The 13,318-nt window shown below is 31.7% G+C and overlaps 1 protein-coding gene across 16 annotated transcripts in view; it reads right to left on the bottom strand.

Annotated features, from left to right (window-relative positions):
* Window positions 1-13,318, bottom strand: part of LOC132732097 (disabled homolog 2-interacting protein-like) — a 170,020-nt gene that overhangs the window by 33,043 nt on the left and 123,659 nt on the right. Inside the window, exon 1 of one of the 16 annotated variants that reach the window (XM_060718453.1) lies at window positions 11,196-11,323. The exons of 13 other annotated variants lie outside the window; for them this stretch is intronic. In XM_060718453.1, the coding sequence (XP_060574436.1) occupies window positions 11,196-11,308 (113 nt within the window). In that variant the 5' untranslated portion in view covers window positions 11,309-11,323. Of the gene's footprint in view, window positions 1-2,794; window positions 2,919-8,361; window positions 8,953-11,195; window positions 11,324-13,318 lie in introns of those variants that run through there. 2 more of the 16 variants (XM_060718458.1, XM_060718455.1) reach the window with 2 other exon arrangements.

The following is a 13,318-nucleotide window of genomic DNA, read 5'->3' as shown; positions in this document are numbered from 1 at the left end:
TTTTCATCAAGCCAGACAACTATATCCAAATCCAAAGGATGTGCCTTACATGGGACATTTCTTTTAAGAAAAACTGCTAAAAATGATCTTGACAGGAATTTAAAAAATTTTTAAACTATTAATATATAAAAATTTTATACAAATGATAAACATTTGTGAAATTTTATTTTGACTACAAGATACTTACAACAAAATATATTGTGTAAATGAACTATACCTGGAAGTTACTTTTACTGTTTTCATGAAGTTTAAACCATTTAAATACAAGTTTAATCAGTACTTTGAAATTAAAAAAAATCATAGATTAATGGATTATTGTAAATTTGTTGGATATAAATACTTTTTGATAAAGTAAGATCAGTAAAAGTTATTGTTTTTTCTTATCATGTATTCAGCATTCGAATGTGTCGTCTGCTGAAAATCTCTCTCCCTGAAATATATATCGTCTGCTACAAATCTCTCTCACTGAAATAAACACTGCCACGTGCATCTGTTTACTACTGAAGGTTGATGACCTGTAATGATCAGTTGGCTCCTCCCATGGAAATTCAAATTTCAAATTTGACAGCCAGTATTTTTTTCCAGAAACACACTTAACAAAGTTTTATTTTGAATAATTTTGGTCAATCTATATCAAGAATATCTATGCCTACATACATGCCAAGTGTTGTTTAAATGCATTTGGTAATTAATCTTAAATCTTTGAAAAAGGGTCCCTGAAGTGAAGCATGCATAAAATTAATAAGAAACCTGCCCTAGCGCCATCTACTGGCTTTTATAGTCCAGTTGGGCCTTTAAACTTTACAATTCATCAATTAATTTTTGGTTTAATCAAAGGGACGCACAGTGCAGACTGCGTATAAGAACAGTCTTCATTACATTATTTTGGGATTCACTTTTGTATTTAAATTAAGAGTTAAGGCCCTTTGGACTAGTCTAATACTAAGTATCTCCATGAACAGTTATGTCCCTTGTATTTCTTCTTTAAAATTCTTTATATTAAAGTTGAAAACTGTGCAAAAGAATTATATGTGTACTAGAAAATTCATGACAACTCAAATTTTTGGTAAATATATTGTAAATATGTATAAAGCAATAATGGGTATTCACATTATACATTATTAAGGATCACAATGCAAGTAAATGGCACATGCATGTGGTTGCCATGTCATATATTAGTAAGAAAATATATATATTATCCAAATAAAAGTATTCATAATAATCACAATATTGACCTGTAGAATTAGTCAATAATTTACGATGCACATGACAAGATAGCCTCCCACATTTTGTGGTCATTTCATCAAGTCAACGCTATAAATATCTGAAGGGTTTTATTTTACGTTGACAAACTTGACTTACTATGTACTATGTCTTAAATAAGCAATAGTATATTACAGTCATAAAAACAATGCATGACTTAGGGAAAACAATGACCTGTGGAAGGTCAACCTTCGGTGAATAATAATAACACGATATATCATTCAGTGTCTATTTTCTGTACAAAAATGCAAATTTCCAAACAAGACTGCATCAAATATCATTCCCACTTAAAAAAAAATTCTTTCATAACAACTTGATTGACCGATTTAAGCAAAAACAGCAATATTCAGTATTCTAAACAATTGATTCGAATCTGTCCTAACAACATCATAAAAATGAGAATATAATAAAGTGAAAAGGTTGTACAACACATGACACCAGCTCAAAAAACAAGACATGAACTTGTAAAACTTTTTACCAGATATCTTACATAAAAGAAGACATGAGACCTTCCCTTGTAATAAGTTTTGGGACACACACCAGCCCTGCTCCATCAACTAAAGAAAGCACAGAGACAAAGCCAGTGTCTGTGAGCACTGAGGAAATGACAAAACATTTTCACAGTGTCTTCAATTACAACATGCAAATCTCTGAGACAATCATTGACAATATCTTTGTGTTATTTTGCTCTGAACCTGACAGAATTGATGATCAGTACAAAATTAATAGAAACAGATGTTTTCATATACAGATCTTCTGTACTGTTATTGTTATGATAAAACTGTAAATTATACATGGACATCATTATAGATAAAGCCTTGGCAATTACTGGCCACTGATCAATGGTATCATTGCAGCCCTAACATCCATTGAAGTTACATAAAACTGTAAACTACAAACAGAATTCAGTATTGTCCAGACATTCAATTACATCTAATAAACTTTTTAAGACTGACAGATATGTTGAGCAATAAAATAGCAATTTTCTGTAACTCTATCAACCCCTGTATTAACAGTGATTTTCATATCAACATTCTGAGAAGCACCTGTAAAGCTTTTATACCATGCTTGAAATCTTTGGGGTTTTTTTTACCCAGAAAGACAGGAAACACTATGAGTGGCAAGGGTATGCCTGACATTATGCAATGAGGACTCCTGGCAAGTTCTTTTAGAAGCTGCTCAGTTACTCAAATGACCCATGAACAGGTAGTATCAGAGTGATTTATCAAATTCTTTCTTTTAATTTATAGCCAACACTACAACTTTACTTCTTATTTTTCGGTCTGTAATAATTACAATTCTAAAAGCAGAATGTCCAAGCACCTAAGCTCTCAATGTATTATTTCAAGCACAAAATGACACTTATGCATAGATTGACAAACCATAAACTTTTATGAGCTACCTCAGGATAAATAAATCTTACAATTTTATTCAAATTTAGATGTAAAGTTAAGATATAATATCTTATTCATTCCTATACACATGACACTTTATAAATTATATGAATAATAGATGGGAAATACTGTTTCACCTTGACTTTCTCCTTGGCAATAGTGTTGAGGCCAAATGCAGAAACACCGGGGGAGGTGCAAACACCATCTTGCCGATTATTGTTGCTTTTAAATGAAACTTCCTTCCTAATCAAAACTTAAAATCATAGATTAACATTTGTTGAGGATTTTTCTGTTTTGTTAATTCGCAAATGTTTTTTTCTCCCCAAATTGAAGGTCTAAAAAATATTTTTATGAAAATTCACATAATAATCCCATGAATGTACTTTCATCCTTCACTATTTACTTCATTGTAAAACAACCACAAAACAATTTAAACTCTACAATTTCCTATTTATTCTATGAATATCCAATTTTTAAATTCATATCCAACTTCATCCGCTCTTTCTGTCACACGCCTATGAAAATATCACTTTTGTTGTATTTTTTTCCCCGTAACGATGTAATATCTCATTCTGAAGTCTTTAATCCAATCGAATAAGTAAACGTTTTTAAAATAGAGAAAAAAGGAAAGATCTTTTATATTTTGTCTCTTCCTGAACTAAAACTTTCACAACTTTTGCATATTTTCACCTTGTGAATGACAGGATAAGGCTTGTATAAATGTAGGACATGACTAATTATAATAGATGTTAATGAAGTAAGCTATTTTCGTTACATCTCAACGATTAATTCAAAGGTATTCAGTCAGTCATGTCCACAGGGCAAACCAAACACCAATTAAAATCTCTCCTCACCTGTCAAAACTGATGTGTACAGGAAATAACTGAAAAGCTGTATGCTATTTTTAGTAACATTGTTCATCACATGACTTGTCATGTGATTCGAAATGATGATAATTGAATCAGATGGGCAAACAGATCAGTAGATGATTTTGGGGAGATTATTAGAATGACATCTGGTTCATTTACATCTTATCTGATTGTATAGTTAAAGATTCATAATGTAAAACCCTTAAAGGTAAATATACCAAAAACATCCTTTTGTTGTAAAGAGCTTGGTTTTAGAAACAGTACACCCGTGAACATTAGTAAGTCACCACAAGTCACGATAATCGGTGAAAAGAAATAAAACATCTTATTTTAGCCTCTAGCTGACTAATTTTCAATAGAGATAAAACATAAAAGATATTTCTGATACAAAAATTATTTATTTCTTTGGTGGAAAAATGATATATGTGTGTGACTTCAAACAAAAATGAGCCGCATCATGACAAAACCAACATAATGGGTTTGCGACTAGCTTGGATCCAGACTAGCCTGCGCATCAGCGCAGTCTGATCAGGATCCACGCTGTTCACTTACAAACCCTTTTACAAGTAGAGAAACTGATACCGAACAGCGTGGATCCTGATCAGACTGCGCAGGCTGGTCTGGATCCATGCTGGTTGCAAACCCACTATGTTGGTTTTGTCACGGCGTGACTCAAATATAGTTCATCTAATCAAGAAAATTTACCTTAATTATTCATGATTCATTTGTTCACCTCTGGGTGTCTTGTTGTTATTGTTGTTGTTGATATCGTCAAAATATACTTAATCCTTACTATTCCAAAAAGATATTTAATTATGCCACAAAATTTTGTTTAGGATAATTACACACTTAAGTTTTCCTATGAATTATTTCAAATTATAAACTCTTTTTTCAAACATAGAATTTTCCTTATAGTCTTAGCACCATTCAACAGTGATCATTATCTATGCAGTAAAAGCTTTCCAGATAGGCATCTTTCCCTTAATCTTCCCATAATCTATTTGCCTTGCCCCCCTCTCACTTATTTTCACCCTGCTTTTTTCCCTTTGACATAATTTTTAATGAGCTGTAGAATGCAAAGGCATGAATGAAACATAACTCCCTTTTGGTAAAGATAAAATCATGTAGTTGAATGATGCATTAAAGTGTTCCTTCAGATGACATAATATCATGGGGACATGATTGAAAATAGAGGGGCACCAAGTGTAACAATACAATATGTGGAAAAACATAGTTTATTATTGAAACGTTATCTTTATAAATCACTATAACTGTATTACATATATAAAGATGAATATCAAATCTATTAAGTTAATCCTTCACCCATATACCCTTCTAAATTTCATAAATGGACTTGTCCAGCTTCCTTAGAACTGGCCATTATCAATTTTGGGGATGTCAACATGAAAATTTAATGAACTGGTCAGGCTGGCCAGGCCAAGGCTACATCACTTTCCACTCTAGCAGGTACACTGACAACCTTCAGTTCCATGGTCACTATTTTCCATTTAAGAAAGCAAAGCTATTTTAAGGAATTTCTTTTCATAAAAATAACTCCAGTAAAAAATAATTTGTAACTGACAAGTAAGGGCGGCACATTTCCAGATAATTACAGACCAGGGAGTAGAGGTGTGTTTTTTTGGTGGCTGTCACTAAATATTTGAAGTCTTTGTTCAACAAAAGATGAAAGGAAAAAAAACAAAGAGAAAGATAAACAATAGATATCTTGTTTACTGACAGGAAAACTTGTCAAGGGCCTTGTAAGCTGTTGACAGCTTCAATCTTTAGTGTGTCTTTCATCTTCTTCACAGATTCCCAGCTGTCATTAAAACAATGTACCAAGGTGATATTAATTTGTCACCCAAATTGATTGTATTCTTCATATACCATTGAAAAAAAAAAGAAGGATTATTAATAATTATTGTTGTTGTAATGTGTTTTATTATTAGTGTGTTTTTTTTTCATACACAATTGACAGTATTTCTCAACTGACAGTTACTATCACTGCAATTTCTTGACCTTTACCTCTCTGAATTTGTGTAACGACTTTGTCATTTGAATTTAGAACAGTGACTCTATTCAAAGTGTAAGTACCAAAATTGAACTATCAACAATTAACAACTAGTATAAACTCTGCTCAAGACGGCACATGACTGCAGAGTCCTGGTTAAAGCCTTAATATTGACTTTTGGTTCTAGCAGTCACTAAGGTATATTATATCCTTAATTTTAGTATATAAAACTCATGGCATTCTGAATGGGCTCTTAAAATTGTTGCCAGGCCAATATCATAATATCTAATCATAACAGATAGATATATCTCTTATTTATATTGATAGTGAACTGTTTCAAAGTTCCATTCAGGAAATTATGCAGATTTATAAATTATAACAGTAAAACAATAAAACAACAAGAATATACCTGTGCTAGATGGTCAAAGAATAAGTTTTAAATGAAGCCGGTCCCACTATATCAGGTTCAGTACAATCCAAATCATCTTCTATAAAAGTAATTCACATTGTTTCATACCTCATTTTAAAACACTCATTATAAAATGATCATAAATCACTGGTAATGTAAATATTAAATAGTTAATTAATTTAAAATATAATGCAAGATAATATCTAACTAATTACCCAGCTTTAAGTTCATTATATTCAATCAAGATAGTTTAAAGTGACTGTACCATACATTTATTTCACTTGCATTATAGGAGTTGCCCTCGCAATAAAAAAGTTAATGGAAACCACAGAATCTTACGTTGGCTGGCAACAGATGTTGTTAAACTATCAGAATTTCAGACATGCCTTTGCAGTACATATGTTACTTGTACATGATGACTTAATGTATATCGACTGTGACAAAAAACACACAAACAAAGATCTCATGTTAAAGTCATGCTCAATAAAAGAAACTTGAGTAGAATCTATATAGATTGGTATAGGAGCATGTGTGGTAACCATAGCTGTTACAAACCATAAAAGATATACCTCAGACTTCTGAATATTTCAATATTACATAATGGAATGCATGTGAAGGGTTCAAGACCATAGCAATATATTCTACCCTGCATAAGACCTGACCGGTGCAGATCAAGATCAAAAGGCATGTTCATGGCATATGATCATCATGTCTGCACTGTTCGCTATATAATAAACATTTTAAAATTTCACTTTCTAATAAATATTATGAAATTTTCCAGAAGAGTGGATATAAAGTATAATAGTACATGCTGCTTTTCCCATAGTTAAGTGAGCCGCGTCATGACAAAACCAACATAATGGGTTTGCGACCAGCATCGATCCAGACCAGCCTGCGCATCCGCCCAGTCTTCTTCTTCTTCCAATACTGTACATAACCCACTCTGGGGCATGCAAACAGTCTGATCAGGATCCATGCTATTCGCTATCAGTTTCTCTACTTGTTATAGGGTTTGTAAGCGAACAGCATGGATCCTGATCAGACTGCATGGATGCGCAGGCTGGTCTGGATCCATGCTGGTCGCAAACCCATTATGTTGGTTTTGTCGTGACGCGGCTCAAATCATTTAGCACCGCCATCTTCTATAAGATTCTGCAAAAACCAACCCCAAGTTATATTTAGAAAAACACACTATACTGCTTTATGGAATTTATTTTTGAGCTTGAATATGATTAGAAATACACAGACAAGTACAAAATATCTATAATATTATTTTGTCTACAGTCAGAGAGCTCTTTGATCATATCATAATAATAACAATAATAATGACTATATCAAGAGGCAACACAGTACAGCCATGCAGTCTTCCCCGTAAAAATAACCTGCAATTTACCTACTTTCTAAGTAAATTTCATACTTCAGTGAGTTACTTTTTAAATACTAATTAAAGACTTTAAATTGGTCTGTCTACATCTTAATGTTAAAATGTCAAAATTCCCCCTGATAATATTTGGTGCTCATACAATTAACACAACATGAGAATCAGTCACCAGAGTGAAATTATCTACACAAACAGATCAATAGTGGTGTCAGGCCTAATATCAATGGAACTCACTCTTGATAAGTTGGGTTTTTTGCCAGTTTTTTTTTCCAAAACCTTAGTAATTATAATCAATTAATTTTGTTTTCCGTTTTTCACTCAAAAAGGAACAGTGTAATTAACATAGGAAAAACTGCATATAATATTTTTAGCTATTGCATAAAGTTCTATATCAACATCGGAATCATTAAGTTATGACATAGAAACACCGGAATTCCTTTAAAATAATTTTAAGCATTATCTGATTAACATTCTATGACCTGTTATCAGATATTGGGATTTCACTCCAAAATTCTTTTTCATATTTCTCATTAAACAGAGTTGTGACAAAATATATAAGTACATGTAACTTAGTAATAATAATAGTTTATATTTAGCAACTACATGAAATCAGCTTTAAATATTGACACATTTGAAGTGGTATACTGCTTAAAGCGAACAAATTACGCATAAATTATGACATTTTTTCTTGTTCACATCAGTAACTTAATATTTCACCCAAATCAGATGAAAGAAAATCTAAAAACATACTTGATCAACATTAAATTTTATTTGTCCTTTAGATAATAAATATTGTTTGGTCCATGGTTTTTTCAGCATATTTGTTTGTTTGTTTAATTGGGTTTTACGTCACACCAATTAAAAATGTGCAATGTATAATTGTTGACAAACTTTGCAACTTCACATCACTCAATGTGTTTAATACGTACAATTGTTTACATCTTCAAATATTATTTTTGCGAGCCTGATAGATAAAGATTAAGCAAAAAAAATCTTTTTCAAAATAAAATTCAAATTTCCTACTGTAAACTTACCAAGAATATCGCCGATTTCGCCATCGTAACTTTCTCCGGATCTGTTTACTAAAGACCATTTTTAAAGAAATGTCACAGGCCACCTGCTTTTTGGTGAATATTATACTTGTTTACATTACAAAGATTGTATTTTCCCTCCATTATTTTGTGTCAAATTTTTTACTCCAAGTTGACACCTCCCATTATCACCGTCTTTCCTTTTCATGTCATTTAAATCCTTTCTTTCCTTTCTTTAACATCTACAAAAAGTTTCAAACTTCAATTTAACTACTTATTTTTCAAGTCATTAAAAACCATTTCCTATTCACCTGCCCTATTTTTTGTTCAAATTTCAAAACTCGTCTTCATTGAATTCTTCTCTTAAAATGACTAATTCCGAAAGATAACAATTTTTTAATTCCCTCTATACAGTACGAAGTTGTCCTGACTTATTTCAATACGATACAAAAATACAGATCATCTTTTATTGATAACCTGATACCGATCAATTGTTCGACCCTAATTATTCCGTTTTTTTTTTTAATGAGAACACGCGTTGACTCACATACCGTTGATCTTAAATCCTATTAAAATTACAAACTGAATTTCGCATACTTTAAAAGTTAAACCCAGCATTCCCACACAGCACACAGTAGTGTTTAAACTTCATGAATGAAAATTTAATCTTTATGAAATTCAAAATAACTGCCATTTGAACCTATGTTACGAGTTCGACCATAACACATTGTTAATCAACCATGACAAACTACATCTACCTTTAGTCACATGTCGGAGATTTTTTTTTTCATCCACATGTGGTTGAAATTGGGGCAAGGTAGACCATTATCTGTCACTATGAACATAAAAAAACAAACAGGTTATATAATATATTTGACAGGTAAATCACTTGAAATTGTTTCACACACAAGTTTATTATTTATTTTACAAGTTACATGTATTTAAGGCCCTCAAGCAAACTTTGGATCATATCATATAATTTAAAAAGTGAAGACAAGCGAATGCCATGAACTTTTTCAGGAGGTCAAATAAATGGGTGAAATTTTTTAATGATGATTGATAATTGTTGTGATAAGTTAGAATGGTGATATTTATGATAATTATGATTCTGATGATAATAAATTATCATTATCATAGTGTCAGTGATGATGAAACAGGACATAAAACTTATATATATGTAATGATGTTGTTGATAATATTAAATTTTAAAAACATTAATTAACACTTTCTTTTTTATATAGAAATCAGGGTTAATTGGTACACAAGGAAAGGATGTAGAAATAGTCAATATCTGTAATATATATGTGACAAAATTTCGCCATACCAGTACATTCTTAGTATCAATCAATCAATCAATCAATCAATCAATCAATCAATCATTCAACCAATTAACCAACCAACCAATCAACCATTACTAACGAGCAATCAAATCCACCAGCAATATTTTACAATTTGATGACAGAGTCACAAATCATTCAATTCTATATATTTATTTACAATACTAGTAATGCTATGATTCTCCATGAAGTTATCGCTAAAGTTTTAACAGATTAACATAAAATACAAATAAGCAGTCTATAATATACCCCGTAACTGATATGTTATATTGAACACCATGATTTTCTTTTTTTTCATATTCTCCACACATGAGAAAAAAATCTCTATAACACATCTGAAGCTAACATACCTGGCAAAAAGTTAAATCCAGTAAGAATTTCTGATATAAATAATGACATAAGAACAAATTTTCACTGTTCCAGGTGTACACAGATTACAAATGCTGCAAGGTAACCAACCAGCAGGCATATTTTCATAATTATTTCAGCAAAATATTCGCTATGGAGGCATTTTTTTCTGTTTTCTCGCAGTCATTAATACATGAACAGATTTGCCATATTCTCAGACGTTATATTTAACATGTATTTACTACACTGCTAGTCTATAATGTGTAATTATGTACAATAATTGATCATTTAGATTGCAATAATCAATGGAATATAACATTGAACACAGTATGCCATGTATCAATGAAAACCTTCAAAACTACTCTAAATTCTACTGTTAGGCCACTTAAACATGGCATTAACTTTCCATTACAAATAATTCAATACTGGTGAAATACCACAGACTATTACACATTGGTTCCTCCCAAGCCACCAGTACAGACCAAGATCAGAGGCACATTTCTGCTGGCTCATCATGGTCTGCACTGTTCACTATTCAGTCAATATATTTATTGTGTAATTTTTCTCCAAGCATGATGAATTGTTTTTTCCTAACTGGAAGATGGAGTACATATCTTAGATGATTAAAGATATTTAGTATGTTAAGGTTTTAAGATAAATTTAGAACCACCATAATAATTAATAAAGCATTTTTTTTGTGAATTAGCAAGCCCACTTTCATGTTACAATTGTGCTATTTTAGAATAGTTATACAGTACACTTTATCTAATGCATTGGGCATAAATAGATGTATTAATCTGGTGGAATTAATGAGAAATATTTATTAGATTTTCATTGATTCTACTAATGTTGGTCAATGGAAATAACTTTATTTGTGTAAGATAATTTATAAATAGTTTGACTGTACAGATATGGTGTCAAGGACAAACTTTTCTACAAAAATTATGATTGTAAAAAACTGACTCAATCTCTATTATAAACCACAATAATTTTTTCTCTCTGCTAAAAACTGCCTTTCATAATAACTAATGTGGAAAAAACAGAACCACAAGCAGAATCTATATGGCGATTTCTGAGTCTCAATTTCTGAGTCTCGCCAGAAAGTAAACAATCATTACTCAAATGTCTTCGGAAATAAACAAACAGCCTTACCCTGCTGGTAAAAATATATTTTTCCTGCAATAATATCCTTTGTTTGCTGATGCTGGAACGAGATTTTCCCCATAGATCACAAGGCTAATGAGAAGTAACAATGTAATAAACATAAGGCACCAGACATGTGTAAAACATCATGTATCAAACATCAATGTTTGCTGTGGTCAGTTACCTTTTCTCTCCTAATTATATTTCCAAGGTACATTACTGCCATACCGTTACCATAATGACGGTATTATCAGCACCACCATAAAGACAGACTTTCCCCTCCTCACTGAGGAAAACAAATTTTCAATATTTCATGAAAACTATGGTAACAAAGATGTGCCAAAAGAGTATTGGAGTAAATTGTTTACACCTGTCCACTAACAAAGGTACATGCTGACAAGGTAATTTATGACCTAGTTGTGATACCATACACAAATCTGTTCATCACAGGTAAGTTTACAACACTGTAACTGTCCTCAGAATTACTTTCAAAATCTTGTCATTCATTTCAGGCATACAAGAAAGAAAATGGTTGTGTCATGAATTTCCCTGCTTTGAATTTGGAAAAGTCCATTATAAGTTTAATGGATTTCAGTATTAAAATACAAAAATTGAGACAACAATAGAGATTAAATAATCAGAGTCTCTGCAGGCTGACTCGAAACTCGGGTGGCATTAAGGCTAATCATTTTTGGTTCCAGTTCAACACTTTCTGCCAAAGAAAATGTCCATTTGTGTGCTTAAAACATGGGCAACATGGAAAAGTAATTTTTGGGGTAATTTTAAATACAAGTATATGACAAAATGTCACAGCTCCTATAAATAAAATTTGCTAGCTATGTCAACTTTTGTTACTGTAAATATGTAAAATATTTCAAATATTGACAATAATAAACTCAAACATATGCAAATATTTGTTTTTGTTTTAACTGATAAAATGGATATTTAAATGCTGCCATCTTGTTTTAGTTTTATTTTGCTGGTTTAGATCTCAGTAATATAACGATATTTCTTTAGGCATATGCTCGTGACAACTGATTTTACCAATGGCAAGGTTAGTACAGACCAAGATCAGTCAGCACTTCTACATCGTCTGATCATGGCCGGCACTATCCTTAAATTCTTTCAGAACTTATATTGACAATACCCCTAAAACTGAAGAATGGTTTTGTCCAGGTTACAAGATGGGTAAGTCCGTTAATGATTAGTAAAAATATATTGACATGCCAATTTAGCTAGATTCTTAGATATTTTCGCCCTGGGTCAGAATCTTGCTTTTATGTAGAGGGAAGATTTTGCCCAGACACAAAATGACACAAAATCTTGTCGCACAGTACAATTAGTTGAACTTTGTATATTTAAGATATAAAGCATGAGTGATGATTATTATGCAACAGCAAATGTTAATGATCTTACCTATTTTACCATTTTTAAATGAAAAATTCCAAATCACACCCACACAGCTACATGTACACTGACATCTAACAGGGCAGAAACAATATATGTATGTGTATTATCTATGTGTAATTTTTTTCAATTTCCGTCCACTTAGCATGCCTTTGATATTATCATTATATAGGACAGCCCATAGGACATTACTTATCATTCCAGTCACTGACATATGGTACATCCCTATTGGCCTTCTCTATGATTGTTATAATTATATATACAAGTATGTTGTGTTAGAGGGAAATAAATAATTATGCATTTTTACTGTAAAGTTTTGTAAAATGCAGAAACCAGGGCAATAATATTAACATTTTTTCCAACATGTCCCTCTGATTGTTATAGTGTGTTTGAGTGTGGAAATAAATAATATTGCATTTTTTACTGTAAAATTTTGTAAAATGCATAAACCAAGAGGGCTAGAATAATTTAACTTTTTTTTTTCAACATGCAATTTTTTGTAAATACAAGAAAAATTAATTCTACCTTGCATAAATCAAATGGAATTTGCATTTTATTTGACATAAGTATTTACGAATTACGGACATTTCGGACCACGGACGTTTCGGACCAGATTTTTGGGTCATTTCGGACCAGATTTTGGGACATATCGGACCATGCGATGGTCATTTCGGACCATGATGGGGACACTTCGGACCAGAACATATATTCCTTTTTATATATAA

The sequence above is a fragment of the Ruditapes philippinarum genome, unplaced genomic scaffold (genome assembly GCF_026571515.1).
Source record: "Ruditapes philippinarum isolate M1 unplaced genomic scaffold, ASM2657151v2 ctg1436_1_1_1_1, whole genome shotgun sequence".
Classification (NCBI taxonomy): domain Eukaryota; kingdom Metazoa; phylum Mollusca; class Bivalvia; order Venerida; family Veneridae; genus Ruditapes; species Ruditapes philippinarum.
The sequence above is the reverse complement of the archived record's forward strand: the minus strand, read 5'-3'. Positions and strand labels throughout refer to the sequence as shown.